The 22,124-nt window shown below is 37.2% G+C and overlaps 1 protein-coding gene across 12 annotated transcripts in view; it reads right to left on the minus strand.

Annotated features, from left to right (window-relative positions):
* epb41a (erythrocyte membrane protein band 4.1a) overlaps window positions 1-22,124 on the minus strand; it is a 100,889-nt gene that overhangs the window by 20,895 nt on the left and 57,870 nt on the right. For 7 of the 12 annotated variants that reach the window (XM_048201969.1, XM_048201970.1, XM_048201963.1 and 4 more), the window contains 9 exons: window positions 20,881-21,099; window positions 20,470-20,557; window positions 18,923-19,075; window positions 18,383-18,480; window positions 18,091-18,266; window positions 10,555-10,799; window positions 10,061-10,135; window positions 9,265-9,303; window positions 4,211-4,273 (listed from right to left, as the gene is read on the minus strand). In XM_048201969.1, coding sequence (XP_048057926.1) covers window positions 4,211-4,273; window positions 9,265-9,303; window positions 10,061-10,135; window positions 10,555-10,799; window positions 18,091-18,266; window positions 18,383-18,480; window positions 18,923-19,075; window positions 20,470-20,557; window positions 20,881-21,099 — 1,156 coding nt within the window. Of the gene's footprint in view, window positions 1-4,034; window positions 4,083-4,210; window positions 4,274-9,264; window positions 9,304-10,060; window positions 10,136-10,554; window positions 10,800-18,090; window positions 18,267-18,382; window positions 18,481-18,922; window positions 19,076-20,469; window positions 20,558-20,880; window positions 21,100-22,124 lie in introns of all 12 variants that reach the window. The other 5 variants (XM_048201971.1, XM_048201961.1, XM_048201966.1 and 2 more) reach the window with 5 other exon arrangements.

A 22,124-nucleotide genomic window follows, 5' to 3' on the forward strand; every position in this document is an offset into this window, starting at 1 on the left:
CCAAATCACTCAGTGAATCATTATTTTACATATTTTTTTATATAGTTAATGGAGTCGTTAAGGAACCAAAATCATTACATTTCTTCTAATCCCCATCCCTAGTCACATCGGTTTTTAGTCAAGCGAATGTCACACACAAAGCCATTCTACACTTCAAAAATGCAGGGTTACAAACAACCCAAGTTGGGTTGAAAATGGACAAACCCAGCAACTGGCTTGTTTAAACCAAGCAGTTGGGTTAAATGTTTGCCCATCCTGCTGGGTAGTTTTATTTAACCCAACTATTGTTTAAAAAATGCTGTATTGCTTGCTTAAAATGAACCCAAAATATGTTGGAAATTAACATGTATTAATATTAAATAAAATAATTAAACAATAAACATTTATTAAATTGCTTATTATTGATTTTTAATTTCCAACCTATTTTGGGTTCATTTTAAGCCAGCCATATAGTAATTTTTAAACAATAGTTGAGTTAAATAAAACTACCCACGTTGGGCAATCATTTAACCCAACTGCTAGGTTAAAAACAACCCAGTCGCTGGGTTTGTCCATTTTCAACCCAACTTGGGTTGTTTGTAACCCAGCATTTTTTAGAGTGTACAAATCTTCCATTGGCCACCAAGACCCAAGTCTCTTTTTTCCACTTTCACTGTCTTCTAACTGCATTTTCCCCCTTTTCTCATCACCCACAGCTTGATTTGTCACCCATCATCTCCTCTCAGTGGCATCGGGTAATCAGCTATGCTCAGACACTATGACGCTATGAATATTCATGTCAGAGAGGAGATTTTGTGATTGCCCAAAACAAACGATCCATGTGTGTACAGACAGATTGTGATTAATGAGACAGAGAGAGAAAAAGACAGTCTAAAATCTCAGCTGATCTTTATTCATTTAACTGCAGTAGACAGGAGAGACTTTGGAAATAAAATGGAGAGAACTGATCTGTGTCTCAGTGCCCAACAGAACATCTGCAAGAGTGAAACACTCTCATGAGAAACCAGCCCTCATCATCTACATTCACTGACTTCAGACAGACAGCGGCTATGTGAAAATAAACAAAGACAAGATGTTTGTCGGACTCCTCCATAAATTTTGGGTAAATCCTTTTTAGCAATGTTCAAGTAACAAACTACAAAAGCTATTTTATTACAGTGTGTCAAATTTAAGATTGCAGGTTAGTAGTTTGAAACTGCTATTTATTTATTTATATTTAGCAAATGGTTCTGTTCCAAAATCTAGTGAGCTGACAACCTAGACAGTATTTTCGAGGATTAGTTCACCCAAAAATGAAAATAATGTCATTTATTACTCACCCTCATGTCGTTCTACACCCGTAAGACCTTCATTCATCTTCGGAACACAAATTAAGCTATTTTTGATTTTACGAATCTTTTGTCTCGAATCAGTTGTTTGGATCGTGTATCAAACTGCTGAAATCACGTGACTTTGGTGCTCCGAACCACTGATTCAAAACAAAAGATTCATAAAGCTTTGAAGCAGTGTTTTGAAATCGGCCATCACTAGATATTGTTGAAAAGTCATGTTTTTGTTTTTTTGGTGCACAAAAAGTATTCTCGTCGCTTTATAATATTAAGGTAGAACCACTGTACTCACATGAACTGTTTTTAATATGTTTTGAGTACCTTTCTGGATCTTGAGAGGTTCGGTGACATTGCTGGCAATAGAGGCCTCACTGAGCCATCGGATTTCAACAAAAATATCTTAATTTGTGTTCCGAAGATGAACAACTGTCTTAAGGGTGTAGAATAACATGAGGGTGAGTAATAAATTACATAACCCTTACATAACCCATAACCCTTTAAAGTATCGTAAGTGTTCCACAAGATAGGCCCAAAGTATACTTCAGTTTTGACAGAGTGCTAGCATATGCATAGTACATGAATGCACAATCTTACAAGGTATACTTCATTTGATGCATGAGTCGTTCAACATATGTGGACTAGAAGGTTTCAAATTTGCGCAATTTGATGAGCGATAAAAAATGTCTTTGCTAAAGAGCTGCGTATATCTCTTAAACTCCTCACAAAAGCACTCGTCAACATGGGTATCTGTTGTTGTTGCATCTCCAGCAGTTTGTTGTTCTTTTGCAACTGTAAAACAACGGGCTGGGCTAGTGTTTCCACCTTGTGGACAAAATGTGCATGCGTAAGCTGAGTGTACAGAGCACATGTGGTTAGAAAAATCTAGCAGCAAACATACTGTGCTATGCTAATGATAAAATTTACATCACATGCACTTTACAGATAGTATAGCATACACATAAAATGAAATATACTTTTGGCTATAGTCAGCAACGTTATTCTGCCTCCAAATAAACCTTTTTGGCAGAAATGTAAAGTAACATATGTATACTTTACTGAAAAGATATCAAACATTTTTTTGCATGTATTAAAATATACATGCAATTAGCTTAGCTTAGCAAGATGCTAACATCAACTCTAAAAATCCTTGTGTGTATCAGTTTTTGTATAGCTTTGCTGGAGCATGCTTATGATACCTTAAAAGCTAGTCTGGCAGTCAGCTCACTATAGTTTGTAAAACATCTAATTTGTTGTTATATCAATAATTAAACTCTTCCAATTGCTAATTTGAGGTAGATGAGGTGGTAATCATGCAAGCACTTCACCAGTTTTAACACTAGACAAGTTGTTTAAGCTCCAGTGTGAACAAAGCTTGAGTTCAGACATGGGTCAAACGCTGGGTTCTGATCTCTAAACATGCTGTTTCACAAATTGGTCTATATTCCATTCTAAATCTAGTGTACTAAATAAATCATATGCTGTCACAATTCAATGCAGCATATGATATATTTGACACATGTCTGTTAATCAGTTAATTTATGAAACAAAGCAAAGTGCGAAACAGTGCTTGGCTCAAACACCAAAAGCATACTTAAAAACTTAATATAATAATAGTATATGTGATGGAGACACAGTGTTATACGTGATGTTTGGTTAGATACAGAGTTCATGGGGTTAGAGGAAAGGTCATGGTGTGGCTGAAGGGGTTAATGTCACAGAATCCATTGTCACACTCATTATCAGACTCATCAGACCTCTCAAGGACAACAGTGACAAACAGCCTTTGTAGCTTTTTGTAGTATGTAAATATATGACTGGGACAGGCTGTGTAATCAGTATTATTAGAACACTACAAAACAGTAATATAATCGTGTGATCTGATAACAAATAAATGAAGAAAAACATGCATTAGTAGCTAAATGTACAGTCAATGATTATACATCTGGCTAAACAGTAGACTTTTTTCAGAAAATGAATGGGCTTGTCACACTATGTTTAACCCTGGTTCAACATTTGTTTTTAACCCAGACTAAACACCACTTTTAACTCTGAGTCATGAAATCCTGAATTCCCTGATTAAATTTCCATGTGCTTTGCTCAATCATTGTGTTTAGTTTCAGTGTCCAGGAGAAACCACTAAAAATAACAGTGATAGAAAACAGTTTAATTAGTGATGAATAGACTGTATTATTGACATTTATGTACATTAGCAGATTTATGAGGTGACAGTTTGACAGTTCTGTACACATGCTGTTCTTTTTTAATCATTACTATTGAACTGTTTAGCCATGACGTCAATTTGCAGGCCAGCCAGCAGGCTAATTCTAGTGTGAAATCTCAAAATCTGACTACCCAGGATTAATTTAATAATCCAGGGTGAAGTATGAAGCATATAAACAGAAAACAAGATACAGGTTTATAAATTGGCTATTAATTTAAAGTGTGAAAAGCCCATTAGAAATCTTGCTGGAACAGAGTAGGCATAGAGTCTAGTGCTAAATTAAATAAAAGGCATTAATGCTAAGAGCCTGTAAAAGGCATCTAAAGAACTACTGGCTACATTTTTGGATCAGATTAATTTTGCATGAAATTATGAACGAAAAAAGTAAATAAATTTCATATAAAATAAACAAAACTCCCAATCATATATTTAACGAAACAGTGCTAAAAAAACAAAACAAAGAATAAATAGAAGCGAGTACTTGCATTACAGTTAGTGAGGTAAATAGTGCATGCCAAGCCTTTAGGGTTAAGCTACAAAACAAAACACAAAAGAGAATGTGCAGTGAGAAGAATGAAGAAAGAAACAAGATGAAACAGAATATCATGCAGTGAGACATGCAGCGGCAAAAACAAGACATTTCCAGAGTTTCCATACAAACCTCCAACATTAAATTGCTATGTCTGATATAAATAGTTTCACCCTCAATTTTCGTAGCTCTTTTCTGTAAAGAACAGGGGGGGAAAAAAGTTGGCAGTGTTTGAACGTGAGAAAGTCGTGAAATGATTCTTGGGTAATTTTTAAGGTTTGATCTGTAGTTGCATTCAGTGTGTTGGGACGTAGAGGGATGGAGACAAATCAAATATGGATGAACCACAGCAGCCGCAGATAGACGGGGGGAAGAGGTCAAAGGTCAGGGGTGACTGCGAGGTCAGGAATAATTGTGCAATGGGTAAAGTTATGAAAGTGTAATGAGTTTAAAATAAGCTCCTCTGCCATAATTTTTGAAACACTGTGTATATTCACTTTGTAACTCTCTGGTGTTATCAAATCAATTCTACATTTGATTAAGCATCTTGACCACTCTGACCCAGCAACACTGGCTCAACCAGTGTAATTCTTGTCTTGAAAATGTTTTGGATAATCTTGGTTATAAGATGAATATCTGATGATGATTATCTACAATATATAAAGGCACACTACCAGTCAAAAGTTTGGACACAAGTAACCACATTTTTATTTCTCATGATCTTAAAAGCTTTTGATCTACAGGCTTACCCTTGTGAAAAAGAAGTGTATTTAATTGTGTTGAATGTGCACTTGTAGTGTACTTCAAAATCGGGACACACCAACCCGACTAGCGGCAACGAATGCCAACGGTGTTGTCGCCTCACGTCGACTGCGTCAGGGAAAAACGTGTGCTTGAACACACCGAAAGAACTTCAGCCAGCTGTCAACTAGCATGCGCGTTCTGTGCTGCGTATAAAGGAGATAACTGTCTATTTAAGCAGATATATTTGTCTATATTCTTCATGCAAAAAGGGAAAGCGAAACTAAGACTGCATGTATACAAACCATAAACAAAACTGCGCTTGCTTACCGTTTTGTATATCAGTTATGCTGATCACGTTCTTTATTCCACTCCACTCATTTTATTATGGAAATATTTGTGCATGCGAGGGCTCTGGTAAGATGACGTAAATTTGGAACAACCTTCTGTCTGTGCCTTCATGACTTATTTGCTTGCTTTCATAACTTTTGCTTATATTCTCATGAACTGACTCGTTTGCTATACTGAACAGCCAATCAGAGTTCTCTCTCGCCGACGGCCCGAACGCCGATTCATGTCGAATCGGCTGAAAAAAAAGCTGATGAGGACCAATTTCAGCCGACGGTGCGGAACACACTGAGGAAACTTTGTCGGCCGATGCACAAAAACTGCCCGACGGCCGACCGTCGGCTTGGTGTGTTCCGTGCTTTAAAGGAACACTCCACTTTTTTTGAAAATAGGCTCATTTTCCAACTCTCCTAGAGTTAAACAGTTGAGTTTTATCATTTTCGAATCCATTCAGCCGATCTCCGGGTCTGGCGGTACCACTTTTAGCATAGCTTAGCATAGTTCATTGAATCTGATTAGACCGTTAGCATCTCGCTCAAAAATGACCAAAGAGTTTCGATATTTTTCCTATTTAAAACTTGACTCTTCTGTAGTTACATCGTGTACTGAGACCGACAGAAAATGAAAAGTTGCGATTTTCTAGGCCGATATGGCTAGGAACTATACTCTCATTCCGGCGTAATAATCAAGGAACTTTGCTGCCGTACCATGGGTGCAGCAGGCGCAATGATATTAAGCAGCGCCTCTCACAAATGTCTCCATGGTTGCAAGGCACGCTCCCTGTGCAAGCAGGGGGTCACAGGCGCTGCGTAATATCATTGCGCCTGCTGCACCCATGGTACGGCAGCAAAGTTCCTTGATTATTACGCCGGAATGAGAGTATAGTTCCTAGCCATATCAGCCTAGAAAATCACAACTTTTCATTTTCCGTCGGTCTTAGTACATGTTCATTAACGGTGCTTTATTTTTCGTGAAGCATTTTGTTGCACGTCAGCTGTGATAAACAGACATCCACTCGCATTGCATGTGTAACAGTGGCCAGATAGTGAGAGTTTTGCTGTTAAACCACTACACACAGCTAGAGAATGCGGGCCGGGGATAGAGACTGACTCGGAGCAAGGTGGTTAGGATTGGATTGTGAATTTTGGAGGTGGAGCAATGAAGAGAGGGGTGGGTTTGTTTGGGTTGATTTCAAATATCAACAATGTCCAAAAGCGTTGTTCAAAATCTACTTGCCGCACCTTTAAGTTGCAATAAGTACTTAAAGGGATAGTTCACCCAAAAATGAAAATTTGATGTTTATCTGCTTACCCCCAGTCCATCCAAGATGTAGGTGACTTTTTTTCTTCAGTCGAACGCAAATTATGATTTTTAACTGCAACCGCTGCCGTCTGTCAGTCAAATAATAGCAGTAGATGGGAACTTCAACTATAACAGTAAATGAAACTTGCTTAGACAAATCAAAATTAAAACCTGCGGCTCGTGACGACACATTAATGTCCTAAGACACGAAACGATCGGTTTGTGCGAGAAACTGAACTGTATTTATATCATTTTTTACCTCTAATACACCACTATGTCCAACTTCGTTCAGCTTCCTGTTAGTGAGGTCAAAAAACGCGTTCTGAAGACGGAAGTGATGACCCATAGACTTCAATGAGCGCGAGACATCACTTCCGTTGTCAGAGCGCGATCAGACCTCACTAGCCGGAAGCTGAACGAAGTTGGACATAGTGGTGTATTAGAGGTAAAAAATTATATAAATACTGTTCGGTTTCTCGCACAAACCGATCGTTTCGTGTCTTAGGACATCAATGTGCCGTCACGAGCCGCAGGGTTTAATTTGGATTTGTCTATGGAAGTTTTTTCGACTCTTATTGTTCAAGTTCCCAATCACTGCTATTATTTGACTGACAGACGGCAGCGGTTGCAGTTAAAAATCATAATTTGCATTCGACTGAAGAAAAAAAGTCATCTACATCTTGGATGCCCTGGGGGTAAGCAGATAAACATCAAATTTTCATTTTTTGGTGAACTATCCCTTTAAGTACTTAAGTAAGTCTTTTGTATGCTAAAGTATACTTCTTTTTCACAAGATTAAATAAATTAAATTATGTAAATAATGCTCCACTTCAACAACCTTTCTAGATATTATACATCTGTACTTTCACTTCTAGGCCAGTTTGCTATTCATGGCAGTCAAAAGAAAATAATGCAAATCCAAATTCTGCTGACTTGAGTAGGTAGCAGTGGGTCACATTCACTAACCATGCATATGTGCATTGTTGTACATAAAACCTGTGTGTGAAGGTTTTCACACAAAAATCATAATTCATCAACAAGTTTGAATTATTGAGGATAACATTTAGAATCAGCTTAAGCCACACACATTAGTCCTGGTGGTCTAAAAAATGTCTTGTGTTTTATAGCTTTTTCTAGAGTAGGTTCTGTATAAAATTTATCCAGTCACATTTAGTCTAAGCCTTTGGGCCTCTGGTTTTGAGAATGACACTGCATGTGCTGTCAGGTGAGACCACATCTTTAGAAAGCCTATGCATATTAGTCAAAGAGATCCATTTCTTTGCTGTCTTCTTTTTCTGCCAAAGTTGCCACTGCAAAAGCATCCAACAACACAACAAGATCAACAGTACTTCAGACACTCGCAAACTGTGGAGGCATTCACCTCTTCCCTCCCACGTCCTCCCTAATGGCTTACAACTTTGCCAATTTTCCAAAGATAAAGTAACAATCAGCAGCAGCCAATTCTCAACACAACAAACTAACAAACACCCACGACTAGCATGCAAATCTCTACTCTCCTCTTATGGAGGCAGAGGTCTCTAAAGTTCTCCTCTCCAACCATCCTACCACCTGCCCCATTGATCCTATTCCCTCCCATCTTTTACACAGCATCTCTCCCACACCTTAAACAGCACTCACATGCATAATAAATGCATCGCTATGCGCTGGAACTTTTCCCACCACATTCAAGCTGGCTTGTGTAACTAACATTAAACCTGCAGACTAGTCTGTCTTTTTCCATTCATGGTGAAAAACACTTGGGCAAGCTGTTTTCAATAAGGTTTCTCTTTTTTTTCCTCACAGAACAAGCTGCTGGACAGCAATCAGTGAGGATTTAACTTGAGTGACTTGATTTAAAAGCAAACATTCAACAGATTCAGCCTGGCTATCCTTTATTGAAGCCTTGCAGGTGGCTAGAGCATCTTAAAGATAATCTGTCCTCATTCTGTTAGACTTGTCTGCAGCCTTTGACACTGTCAGCCACTTCCTCATTTCTATCCACTCCAACTTGTGCATCACAGGAACTATTCTCACCTTACAGTTAAATTCTTTGTGAGATCTTGGGATATCGCCAGGGTACCTCAAGGTTCGGTGCGTGGCCCCTTCCTTTTTTCAATATATACTGCTGGAATCATCCAGGGCATGGGTTTTTAGGAAAATGGGTATGTCCAAACCTCTGACTGGTAGTGTATATATCACAATAATTTTGTTCTTCAGTTCTGTTATACATTATCAGCATGTTTCTGTTGATATAGCTTAAGTTGTTTTGAACATTCCATAAAATATTCTTTCAATTGCTTCTCTAAAAATGTTAATGAATTAAAAGTACAATTAAAATGTTTATAACAGTGTTTATTTCAATTATTATTTATCTCAGTTGGATTTAAAGTTGGAGTAACTCAGGTTTGCAACAGTTGAACACAGTTTGGCTTTCATAAAAACCAAAGTTTTGGTCTGTATCTATGGAAAAGGCAGTGCATGACAACAGACAATGCATGCCACAATAACAATGTAAATGTCATAAAGTTCATCAGTACTTCACTCTTGTGGGGTAATAAGACTCATTCCATAAACCTCAGTATGCACTGATTCACTGGTGCTGCCTGAATATGTATCTGACAGCTACAGTGCTGTCTGGTACAGCCAAACTCACACAAGTGCAAGCAAGATACAGCCAAAGCAGATGAGAAAAAATAATAAAATGATCTTTTTGTTGTAAAAATGGGCAGTGAGGAGATGATGAGTACAATGGCATCGTCCTCATGCTGTGATAACTGTATGGAACGAGCTCTGACCTTCCTCATGCGCACCATCTCTGTGTCCGCCCGTGGCGACTGTTCAGACCCCAGAGGGGAAGGAAGAGAGCATGTAAGTTTCTACAAAACAAATTACCTCTTGCTACTCACTTATTTGATCAAAAAACAAGGTTCACGATGGTTATGATTTCTTTACAGCTGTTCATTTTAGCATGTCTTTAGCATGTTACTATAATATTGTCAGCATGCACTAATATTTTAACGCAAGTTTTTGCTGTTGATCTATCATTGAAAATAATATTACTGCTTTTGCAATTGATCCTTTACTAAGCCCCGCCTTAACATTACTGACCAATCCAACCTAAGCAACTGTTGGTATCTGCAATATTATTAGACACCCTTTGTTCTACAGAAAAGTCTATAGAAGTTATGTCTGTTGAGAAACTATGATATTTATTTTAATTTAGCAATTTTAAAGATATTGTCCAAAAATATGATAAAATGTTATTGCCAGGGTACTAATAGTAACACAAGGTTATTGAGAAGTGCATGCAACTATGTGGCAACTCTCATTCTCTAATAAATATATGTACTCTATCAGTTAGAACATTTGTTCCAAGATACATTAATGTTAATAACTTTTACATAGTTCATTTGCATTTTGATTCATATCGTTGTTATGTAAAGTTTGTCTGAGCAAGCAAGATTAATCAAGCGAGGTGGAGCTTAGTCAAGGGCCAATTTTATAAAATGCTTTTGCATATAATAACAGCCTTAGTGAAGCCTCGCTGCTGTGCATGCTCTTGTGTGATTAGCTGAAATCATGAGCACAAACCTGGCTCTTTCTCTCCCCATTGGTGGCCGTCACCACCGGGGCATCACGGTGCCGCCGTTCTCGCCGGGCTACCTTCTGCAGCATCACAGAGAGAGTATGCATACTCTTGCGGTCTCAAATAGACCCAAATATCATGTCTGCCTTCTGTTTGTGGTCTCAAGTAAAGATGCATTTTGTTTCTAATTTGAATGGTTTTGTTATGTCATTCTTGTTAAGAAAAAGGCCTTAAGGCTTCTTACAGGCTTGCTTTCTGATCAATTCATAAATCAAAGCATTTCTTTTTAAATTTTGACTAAGTTTCTGAGGCTTTAATCTATAGTAACACAAAATAGGGGAAACATTTACATACTAAAATTATCTAAAACAAAATGTGATTTTGTTAAAATAAAAAATAATAAATAAAATAATAGTATTAATTATGATTGAAAATATATTTCGATTAATTACATTTTAACAAGCTATAGTATATATTTGTGTGTGTGTGTGTGCCATACCTTGATTTCAGGTGTGCCCTCTGCTTTGGTGCTGTGTGTTTTGGAGCCATCTGTCACCTGGGCTTCTGCCTTCACCTCACTCTTCCTCTCAGAGGAACGGAGACGGCCTGTGGGCGTGGAAGTCTCTTTACGGTCAGTGCGGGCAGCAGATGCCACTGGGGAAGGAGCCACATCGCCTGGGGAGATGGGAGACATGATGGGAGCGCTGACGGGTCGAGCGTTCTTATCTGGGGTCGAAACCATGGCTGTCAGAGAAAAATGTATGAGACAAAGGAAGAAAGAAAAAAGTATGTTACACTAAAGTCATGGAATATAAAAAAATGAAATAAATTCATGTTAACATACTGACAATTGTAGTTTTGTCTGCTGTAAAACCAGTTAAGGTGTTTGCTGCACCTCTGATGAGAAACTTAGAAGGCATACAAACAGTAATACACATTCTTGGTCTTTAGTAATAATAATTACATAACGATTCAAACTTAAATTAGTACACTAAAAAACACTTACACTTTAGCATATTTTTAAAAAGAGTACTTATTATGGAAATAACAATTTAAATTAATTCACTATAAGTGCAAAATGAACAACTTAAAAAATATATTATAGTTTATATTTATAATAAATGCAATTAGCTGAACTTTAGAGTTTTTTAGCCCACGTAAGTAGGACTAGGGTTGCAAAATTCCGGGAATTTTCAAAGCTGGAAACTTTCCATGGGAATTAAGGGGAATATATGGGAATTAACGGGAATTAATGGACAAGGGAATTTGCTAAATTACAGGTTAGCCTATGACAGGGTACTTAAATGTAGTTGAAAAGAACATATTGCAGCATAATTTTGGTTAAAACAACCATATTTAATGCAATTTTAGTTGAATTTTTACCCTGACATTCACACAGCACACTACTTACTGCAGGGCTATTGAGGCCACACCCCCTGCATGCACTGTGCATTCTCCCAGTCCATAACATGCACATTTGATCAAAAATACAGAAAAAAGCAGTAATATTGTGAAACATAACTACGATTTTTTAAATAATGGCTTTCTATTTTGATATACATAAAAATATAATTTATTTCTGTGATGCAAGGCTGAATTTTCAGCATCATTTCTCCAGTCTTCAGTGTCACATGATCCTTCAGAAATCATTCTAATATGCTAATTTGATACTCCGTTATCAATGTTGGAAACAGTTGTGCATTAGGGCTGCACGATATATCGCATGAGATTGTCACGCGCATTTCGTCAGTAAAGCCGGTTCCCTGATTACCGCTAAATCGCCATCACCTGCTTTCAAATGGAGCGGCATTTAATAGACAGAACCGTAGATCACTGAAAAGCCACGCAATATCGCGTTCATATCGCAGATGAATCGCCTTTGATAATGAACGCGATATTGCGTGGCTTTTCAGTGAACTACGGCTCTGTCTATTAAATGCCGCTCCATTTGAAAGCAGGTGATGGCCATTTAGCGGTAATCAGGGAACCGGCTTTACTGACGAAATGCGCGTGACAATCTCATGCGATATATCGTGCAGCCCTATTGTGCATACAAATTTAAAGAACAGCATTTATTTAAAATATGAATCTTTTGTAACAACATACACTACCATTCAAAATTTGGGGTCAGTAATTTTTTTTTCTTTGTTTTTTTCAAAGAAATTAATACTTTTATTCAGCAAGGATGTGTGAAATTGTTAAATAAAAGTGATATTAAAGTGATATTGTTAGAAAAGATTTCTATTTGGAATAAATTCTATTCTTTTGAACTTTTTATTAATAAGTGAATCCTGAAAATAGTATTACAGGTTCCAAAAAATATTCAGCAGCACAACTGTTTCCAACAATGATAATTACAAATCAGTATCAAAAGTATCAAATCAGCATATTAGAATGATTTCTGAAGGATCATGTGACACTGAAATAAATAACACATAACAATTGTTGCAATAAAAATATATTTATTTTACATATTAACTAAATTAGAATTAATTGAATGCGAAAAATAAATAACTGTTATTTTATGGTATGACCAAAGAAAATGTTTATATTTGTTTTTATATGACACTTTTTATGTAAATATTATACATTTATATAAATTTCCTAAAATGTCCAATTAATTCCCATAAGTTCCCGTAAATTCCCATAAATTCCTGTTAAGTTTCCAAATTGGAATATTTCCAAAATTCCCCAGGTTAAGTTCCCGTGGAAAGTTTCCGGAAATTTACCGGAAAGTTTCCGGCCCTTTGCAACCCTAAGTAGGACTCAAGTAGGACTTTTTTATTTCATAATTATGTTGTCTTTAAAATATGGTTCAAGCGTACTGCTTAATTTACTAAAGCATAAAACATGCTCTAATGTCATTTCTATTAAAACTTGTATGTTGTGTGTTTAAATATATTTGTAATTACACATTTGTAATGAAGCTGCATTTAGTCAAAGTCCCTTTCAAGCAAAGTCTGTTCACTTGGTGGCCATATTCGCAACGTCTCCAGGCAGCTATTATGGGCATCCAAGACCAAGTCCAATCTATTTGAATGGGGGAATCATGAAATCTCAAAAACTGCTAGGCGAACTCCCAATTAAATTACACATTTCAAATCAGCAACAAGATCTGACATGAGCCGTCCCATAAATGTTGTTTCTTATGCTAATATAGCAATAAAATGATTCAGGCTAGATGAGCCAATGTGCATGTGCAGTCCTATGCGCGAGTCTCAAGTTTCTATGGAAACCGGAGCCTCTAATGGCAGCTGCAGTGATACAATGACTTTATCAATCAGCGATTGGCTCTTTTACTTAGAAGGCGGGATGTATTCTGCCATATTGAGCAAATTCTCCCATTCAAAACGAATAGGAGTGAATCGTCTGTCTCTATGTATAGTCTTTGATTTAGTACATTTATTATACATGAACTTTAAATTTAGTAAGTACCCTTTAAGTGCACATTAAATACAATTAAGCACACTGTTTTTCACAAGGGCAAGTTAAAAAAGTCTTTTGAGTCATCTCAAATGTAAAACTACCTTCAAAATCATGTAAACACAGTGACAGATGCTGCTGTTTTTCGTAAGAGTAGGAACTTTAGGAGGAAAGAAGAAGAACAAGCTGAGGGCATTAAAGCTCCACCTCAGGAAAGAGGGGTTTCTGAAAGAGTGCAGCCCAGGAGCACAAACCATTCATCCTGCCATGTTTCTTTCCATATATTTTTTCACTCCTCTTGAATTGATCAAGCTCCTGTTGGACTGTGAGAAATGCTCTGGGCAAAGACTGACCTGCCAATCAAAGATAACTCCAACAAAAACAATTGCTCCAGGAACTCGAAATCTCACTCTGCATAGACTAATGTCTTCACAGGTACATGCTGGGATTGTTATCCACAAGAATAAAAAATAATAAAATTCTCAGGAAGCAAATTGTCAGTCAAAACAGCAATCATTCTGTCTTGCTTTTTCTTTTATAAGAGAGGGTTGTTTGCTTATTGCATTGCATTAACTGAACTCTTTAAGTAAGATTCACTTCATGGAATTGTTATGTATTAAATAACCAACAGTGTGCATCTCTGATGAATTCAGAAAGTAATTAAATCTGTGTCCGTATTCTACCTGAGGGCTGAATGGTTAAATTATCAGTGGGTTAACCAGGGTTGCGTTTCTGGATCACAATCCTGCTGTGATTTTTTTTTCTCCCACAGTGAGTTCACCTGCACTGCCTAAAGCAACCAGTTTATTTATACCACAAGAAATCACCTCCACTTTACCTCAGAGACACATGGCTCTGTTCCAAACTCCAGCAAGCTGTCACCGTCTACACAGCCAGCTACTTTAATCGAAATGCAACCTCAAGACACTGATTTGAAACACTCACCATAGGTAGCATCTTTGAAAATGGCTGTCACTAAATTTAAGACCAGTGGATTCCAATGGAGTCTGACCCAAAATATGCAATTAATGTAAATATAATACCTTCAATAGAACAAATACTTCTAAAGACTTTGAAGTACTAAATACATTTTTTCTACCCTTGTCAAAAAAAAATGCTTAAATGCATTAAATTTGCACTTGTAGTCTACTTTAAATCATTAAAATATGTTTAAAAAAAAACTGGGATTGGTGATAATCTAACATTAAAGGATTAGTTCAGTTTCAAATAAAAATTACCCCAAGCTTTACTCACCCTCAAGCCATCCTAGGTGTACAGGTGCTGGTCATATAATTAGAATATCATCAAAAAGTTGATTTATTTCACTAATTCCATTAAAAATGTGAAACTTGTATATTATATTCATTCATTACACACAGACTGATATATTTCAAATGTTTATTTCTTTTAATTTTGATTATTATAACTAAGGAAAATCCCAAATTCAGTATCTCAGAAAATTAGAATATTGTGAAAAGGTTCAATATTGAAGAAACCTGGTGCCACACTCTAGTCAGCTAATTAATTCAAAACACCTGCAATGGCCTTTAAATGGTCTCTCAGTCTAGTTCTGTAGGCTACACAATCATGGGGAAGACTGCTGACTTGACAGTTGTCCAAAAGACGACCACTGACACCTTGCACAAGGAGGGCAAGACACAAAAGGTCATTGCAAAAGAGGCTGGCTGTTCACAGAGCTCTGTGTCCAAGCACATTAATAGAGAGGTGAAGGGAAGGAAAAGATGTGGTAGAAAAAAGTGTACAAGCAATAGGGATAACCGCACCCTGGAGACGATTGTGAAACAAAACCCATTCAAAAATGTGGGGGAGATTCACAAAGAGTGGACTGCAGCTGGAGTCAGTGCTTCAAGAACCACTACGCACAGACATATGCAAGACATGGGTTTCAGCTGTCGCATTCCTTGTGTCAAGCCACTCTTGAACAACAGACAGCGTCAGAAGCGTCTCGCCGGGGCTAAAGACAAAAAGGACTGGACTGCTGCTGAGTAATCCAAAGATATGTTCTCTGATGAAAGTAAATTTTGAATTTCCTTTGGAAATCAGGGTCCCAGAGTCTGGAGGAAGAGAGGAGAGGCACACAATCCACGTTGCCTGAGGTCCAGTGTAAAGTTTCCAGAGTCAGTGATGGTTTGGGGTGCCATGTCATTTGCTGGTGTTGGTCCACTGTGTTTTCTGAGGTCCAAGGTCAACGTAGCCGTATACCAGGAAGTTTTAGAGCACTTCATGCTTCCTGCTGCTGACCAACTTTATGGAGATGCAGATTTCATTTTCCAACAGGACTTGGCACCTGCACACAATGCCATAGCTACCAGTACCTGGTTTAAGGACCATGGTATCCCTGTTCTTAATTGGCCATAGAAAATCTATGGGGTATTGTGAAGAGGAAGGTGCGATATGCCAGACCCAACAATGCAGAAGAGCTGAAGGCCACTGTCAGAGCAACCTGGGCTCTCATAACACCTGAGCAGTGCCACAGACTGATCGACTCCATGCCACGCCGCATTGCTGCAGCAATTCAGGCAAAAGGAGCCCCAACTAAGTACTTGAGTGCTGTACATGCTCATACTTTTCATGTTCATACTTTTCAGTTGCCCAAGATTTCTAAAAATCATTTCTTTGTATTGGTCTTAAGTAATATTCTAATTTTCTGAGATACTGAATTTGGTATTTTCCTTAGTTGTCAGATATAATCATCAAAATTAAAAGAAATAAACATTTGAAATATATCAGTCTGTGTGTAATGATTGAATATAATATACAAGTTTCACTTTTTGAATGGAATTAGTGAAATAAATCAACTTTTTGATGATGTTCTAATTATATGACCAGCACCTGTATATGACTTTCTTCTTTCAGATGAACACAATCGGAGTTATATTAATAAATATTCTGACACATCCGAGCTTTATAATGGCAGTGAGCGAGACCAACGAGTATGGAGCTGAAGAAAGTGCCTCCATCCACATCCATCCATCATAAAACGTACTCCACACGGCTCCGGGGGGTTAATAAAGGCCTTCTGAAGTGAATCGATGCATTTGTGTAAAAAAAAAAAAAAAATCTATATTTAACAAGTTATGAAGTAAAATATCTAGCTTCCACCAGACCGCCTTCCCTATTCAACTTACGGAAAAAGCTTAACTGACGTGACGGCAGTTCTGTTTTGGACTAGCCGTATAGAGTAAGTTTATGATGGATGGATGGATGGATGGATGGATGGATGGATGGATGGATGGATGCACTTTCTTCAGCTTCATTCTCATTGATCCAGCTTACTGCCATTATAAAGCTTGGATGTGTCAGGATATTTATTAATATATCTCCGATTGTGTTCATCAGAAAGAAGCAAGTCATATACACCTAGGATGGCTTGAGGGTGAGTAAAGCTTGGGGTAATTTTTATTTAAAAGTGAACTAATCATTTAATGAAATAAAGGGCCACTTAAAGGGATAGTTCACCCAAAATTGAAAATTCTGTCATCCTTACATTGTTCCAAACCTGTATTAGTCTTTCTTCTGTTGAACATAAAAGAATATATTTTGAAGAACGTTGGTAACCAGACAGTTGACGGAATTTTTTTCCTACTATGGAAGTCAATGGCTACTGTCAACTGTCTGGTTACCAACATTCTTTAAAATACCTTCTTTTGTGATCAACAGAAGAAAGAAACTCATACAGGTTTAGAACAACTTGTGAGTAAGTAAATTATGACAAAATTTTATTTTTTGGGTGAATTATCTCTTTAAAGGCCAATTCACACTGACAGATGCCGACTAACGCCGACAATCACTAGATTACAGTATGTCACTTAGACAATTTATGACCTGACAAACACCGATTGAACATGTTTAGTTTACCATAAATTCTTGACAGGATATTCAACAGTACACTTGAACCATATTTCAAAGACAATGCAACTAATTACACATAAACATGTACTTAGGTGCGTCAAAAAGTTAAAAATTAAACTATAATACAATTTCATTTAATTGCAGTTAATATGCAAATAAGTGTGCAAAAACATTACACTAATCTTGCTCTCATACTCATTTCATATATACAGTACACAACTGACAACATGACTTAACATTTCTGGCCCAGAATAGCCAGCAGGGGTCAAAACCCATGCTTGAGGACTGAGAAAGCTGTCCAACATAAGGTTGTTAGTGGGTTTGTCTGCTGTGGACACAGAGAGAGCAACCTGAATGTGGAATTTATCTGTCCTTCAGTGTAAAGCCAGCAGAGACAAATAACTTCTACTCACAGCTCAAATAAAAACAGATGCTTGCAGAACACCTTACATAAAGAGTCTGAACCTTCCCAAGGTAAGTATATTAGAGAACTGGCGAGTGGTTGAAAGAAGGAGAGAGATTGAAAGAGCAAATGAGATTCCAAGCAGAGCAACAGCAGGTATCAGACTTGTGATGTCAAACTCCCTGAGGTGACTAGCAGTGATTGGCCAGAATCCAACAAAGTTTGCCCATCATCTGCCCTATTTTCTATATAACTTGCTATACCCATAGGCAATCAGAATTGACTAAAGTAAATGGCAAAACGCGAGAGAAAATAATTCCATAGATGGTAACACACCTCCATCTAAGCTGCGGGATGCCCTCTTACTGGCAGAGCGCTGGAAATGGGGGGCAGGTCTGTCAATCATGGAGCTGGCTTGACGGGTCTGAGCCTGAGTACGCCCGCTGTAGCGGAACTTTGATCCCAGAGCCAGGAACTTCCTGGGAGTAGTGGCCGCCTCTGTGGACGTCAACCTGGGACAGAAGAGTTTACATCTCTTGTTAACGTACACGGACTCAAATGAATTTATCAAAACAAACAGTCACTAAGATGTGAATACCTGCTGTGATGAATTGTTTGATATTAATACCTGAAGAATGTGTGATGCTCCACACATACTTTCCACAGTTTCTTGGCGGCCTTGTAGTTGGGCAGTTTAAAGCCAATGGCGCTTTCGTAATGTTCCAGCTGAAAATGTTTTAAAAAGTGTTAAAAAGAAAATGTATTACAGCAGAAGCTAACTGCACATACAGGTCTGAGCAATACAATGCCAAACACAATTGATTCATCTCATCTTGTGACGTCAAACTAGTCAAAGCATGTCTAATGTAGCCATATTTCATCTGAGAGTTACATCAGAGTGGAAGATGTATGGTTTGGAAATGAAATGAGGGTGAGCAATGAAAGCTCCCTTAATTTCTGGGTGGGCTGTAACTTTAAATGTTATTTTTGATAAACTTTTGTTTCACTTTGACATATAAAAATGTTTTTAAATTGTGGAGAAAAATAATTGAATATGTCTTAATGATAATCTTTACAATACAGGTGATATCAGACTTAGCTCTTAACATTCCAAAAAAAGAAAAAAAAGAAAAGATATTTCAGTATTTTTAAGTCTGTGTACACGTACATCAGATGGCCGTATCTTGATGAAGAAACTGCTGCGTTTGTAGGAGACTTTGAGAACTTTTGGCCAGGGAAATCGATTAATCCTCAACTTGTCCTTATACACCATCAGGCCACTGGAGCAAACCCCCAACATTATATCCACCCCATCCAGATCCTGACAGAAAGAGAAACAATTGAAACCCAGTGTATAAACAAGTATTTTGCAATTTACAAAGCTCTACCACAAGGAGGCGCCCCTGCTTTACTTTTAATATAGAAAATTCTATAATTTATTTAAATCCATGGCTTGATGCAACCAGATTGACCTGGTTTCAGCTACCAAATCTGAGCAGTGGCAGGACATGCAATGCTTTTATCACAAGCACTCCTGTGATACGAAGGGCATTTCAGTCTAACTGATGTTTTTATGACAGCTCAGATTGATGATTTCACATAAAGCAGGTGGTTTAATCAATAATGGGGAAAGTCACATTGTCTAACTGATACATGTAATTGAATGTATTTTAAGTCACTGCACACTGCAGTAAATGGAGGCTTATAAATTTATTTCTTAATATTATAATCCAATCAACAACCAAAGTTACTGTAAAAAAAAAAAAAAAAAAGGCCAAATAAATGTTTTGTTTTTAGTTCATCAATAACTACAAAACCAACTTCATTCAAAGTAAGCTGGCATATATTTTACATTTAATTTATTTTAAAATGTTAATCATGTTAAACATTATTTGATATTGATGTTTATTTTTTAAATTTGTTGATAGAAAATAACCAAACATGGATTTCAAACAGTGCTGCAAAAATGGAAAGACAATAAATCATCTCATACTTAGTATAATAAACCACATTTTCTGAAGGTTAACAACCAAACAGTTCCATTGCAAAAAAAAAAAAAAGTCCATCTTTTTTTTTTAATGAGCATTTTTTACAGGCTCATATGTTTAGGTTCAGTCATTTCACTTTAATGGTAATGAAAAGGTTATTAGTCAGTTATTGAAATGCCTTATTTTCAAAAATGTCACTTTTGTTAATTCATAGGTATTTAACAAATTTGACTGTCTGAAATTTGAAGTCCATTTTCGCAAAAACGTCCACCTCTTTGGACAAGAGGCTTAGTAAAACATCCATTTCTGTAGGTTTTACAGCAGCAAAAGGAACACGGTTGTGTTTACTTGCTACTCGCGAAATCCTGCCATTGCCACTGTAACGATGGACAAAACAGCTCAGCAATTGAAAGCAGGCTCATATGCACACCGTCATTTATCTTTTAATCATATGATTCGATTTATATTTTCTGATTGGTTCTTCTGTAGGCTTTTGCTGACAAAGGGAAGTGGCAGTTTCTGCCAATGAACCAGTATTTCTAAATGGGCTGATGCTGGGATTTAGCGGATTTGAAGCGAAAGTATTTGATGAACGTTTACTATGTGCAGAGTATCTCATTTTTGATGGAGGTGGCATTTAGCAGCTTTTGCATCTAAACTCTTCAATTTTAAAGCCATATTTTTCATATCACATTCATGGAAAGTGCCTTCTGTTAATATACTGTACCTTTGCCTGGTGGAGATCAAGCCCATACATGGCCAGTTTTTTGGCATTCTCCAGGAACATCATATCAGCCTGAGCAGGACTCATTGATCTGCAGAAAATTCACACACACACACACACACACACACACACACACACACACACAAAAACTTGTTACAGATATGCTAACTGGACAGTATATTTGAAAGTGTAACATACTCTAAATTCTTAGCTCATTTTACTCAGGATTATAACATCACCTTACAAAAGGAACGTGAGGAGCAAATACATATATTTTAATCTTAACCTCTTGTAAATGTGCTTTTATTTCCCCCGTATAAACAAATTTTTCCCAAACATCCATTTATCCTAAGTATATATGTGTGTAAATAAATCATAATCATCACCCCACCAATAAGAAACAGTTATGATCACCTGTATGTGCGGTGAAGCTCCATGACTTTCTCCTCAAGCTCTCTGGTCTGTCCTGGGATTAGCTGGAGTTCCTTGGCATAGTCACTGGCGTGAACCTCTGGGTCATATTCGCCTAACTCAGACTGCAGGGCGTAAGAGCCCAGAAGGGCCAGGGTCACAAAAGAACAGGGCAGACGGCCGTTCTTGATGTCCTTCCGCAGCTGCAAACACAAGTAGTACCTGCGTAGCGCAAATAATTTCATATAAGTTCAACAACTCAAAGACATTATGACACTATTTGCCAGGTTATCATGTAACAAGTTGTGACAAGTTTTTTGTAGCAGAATGTAATACACAAGAGTCCAAAACTGGTACCATGACAACAGCAGTAAAGTGACGTCAGTGTGCCGCTGTGATTATTCAGGGAGAAAGTGGTTTTGTAATTTACGAGTGTGATAATGAAACTGGCTAGAGAATTGCATGCTCTCTTGGTAGAAAACAGCAGGAGGCTCTCCATTTTATTAATGATTTAATCTGGCAAGTATCAGAGATTAATTTTAAAATTAGTGAGTGAGCAAGCGAGAGAGAGGAATAGAGAGAGACAAATTACTTATATGGATGGAATTGGATATAATTTTAGAATGTAATTATTCTGGAACTGATTCAATTCACCCCTATATATATATATATATATATATATATATATATATATATATATATATATATATATATATATATATATATATATATATAAGACCTATGATGGACTGGGGCCATCCATTCAGGGTTTATCTGCCTGTTGGCCAAGACCCTGGGATAGGCTTCAGCACACCACACACCACACCCCACAGCCTGCATGATTAATTATTAAAAGATCGCAATCTCAATTCAAACACAGATGCGATCCTTTTCCTAAATGAGAATGATTCAGCTTTGTCTATCAAACCTTTGACAAGAATGATCACAGTGAACATTAAAATCTATGTTGCCGCTTTTGTTGCCGCCCAGAGTGAGCAGTTGTCATGTATAGGTATGAAACAGCTTCACAAACAGTCTTTTTAACCACTCAGTATCATTATTTGTGTTACAATAATTCAAATTATCATAGAAGTACTGGGATAAAAGTTTATAGTTCAGATATAAATACTGATGTCTATGGTAGCAATCAAAATATGTAGAGTAAATCAAAAGAAGGTGGCATTTTTTTAAAAATGTATTTGTCATTGAATCATTCATTCAAGAGATTTGTTCAAAAACACTGATTC

Source organism: Megalobrama amblycephala, linkage group LG9, assembly GCF_018812025.1.
Source record: "Megalobrama amblycephala isolate DHTTF-2021 linkage group LG9, ASM1881202v1, whole genome shotgun sequence".
Lineage (NCBI taxonomy): Eukaryota > Metazoa > Chordata > Actinopteri > Cypriniformes > Xenocyprididae > Megalobrama > Megalobrama amblycephala.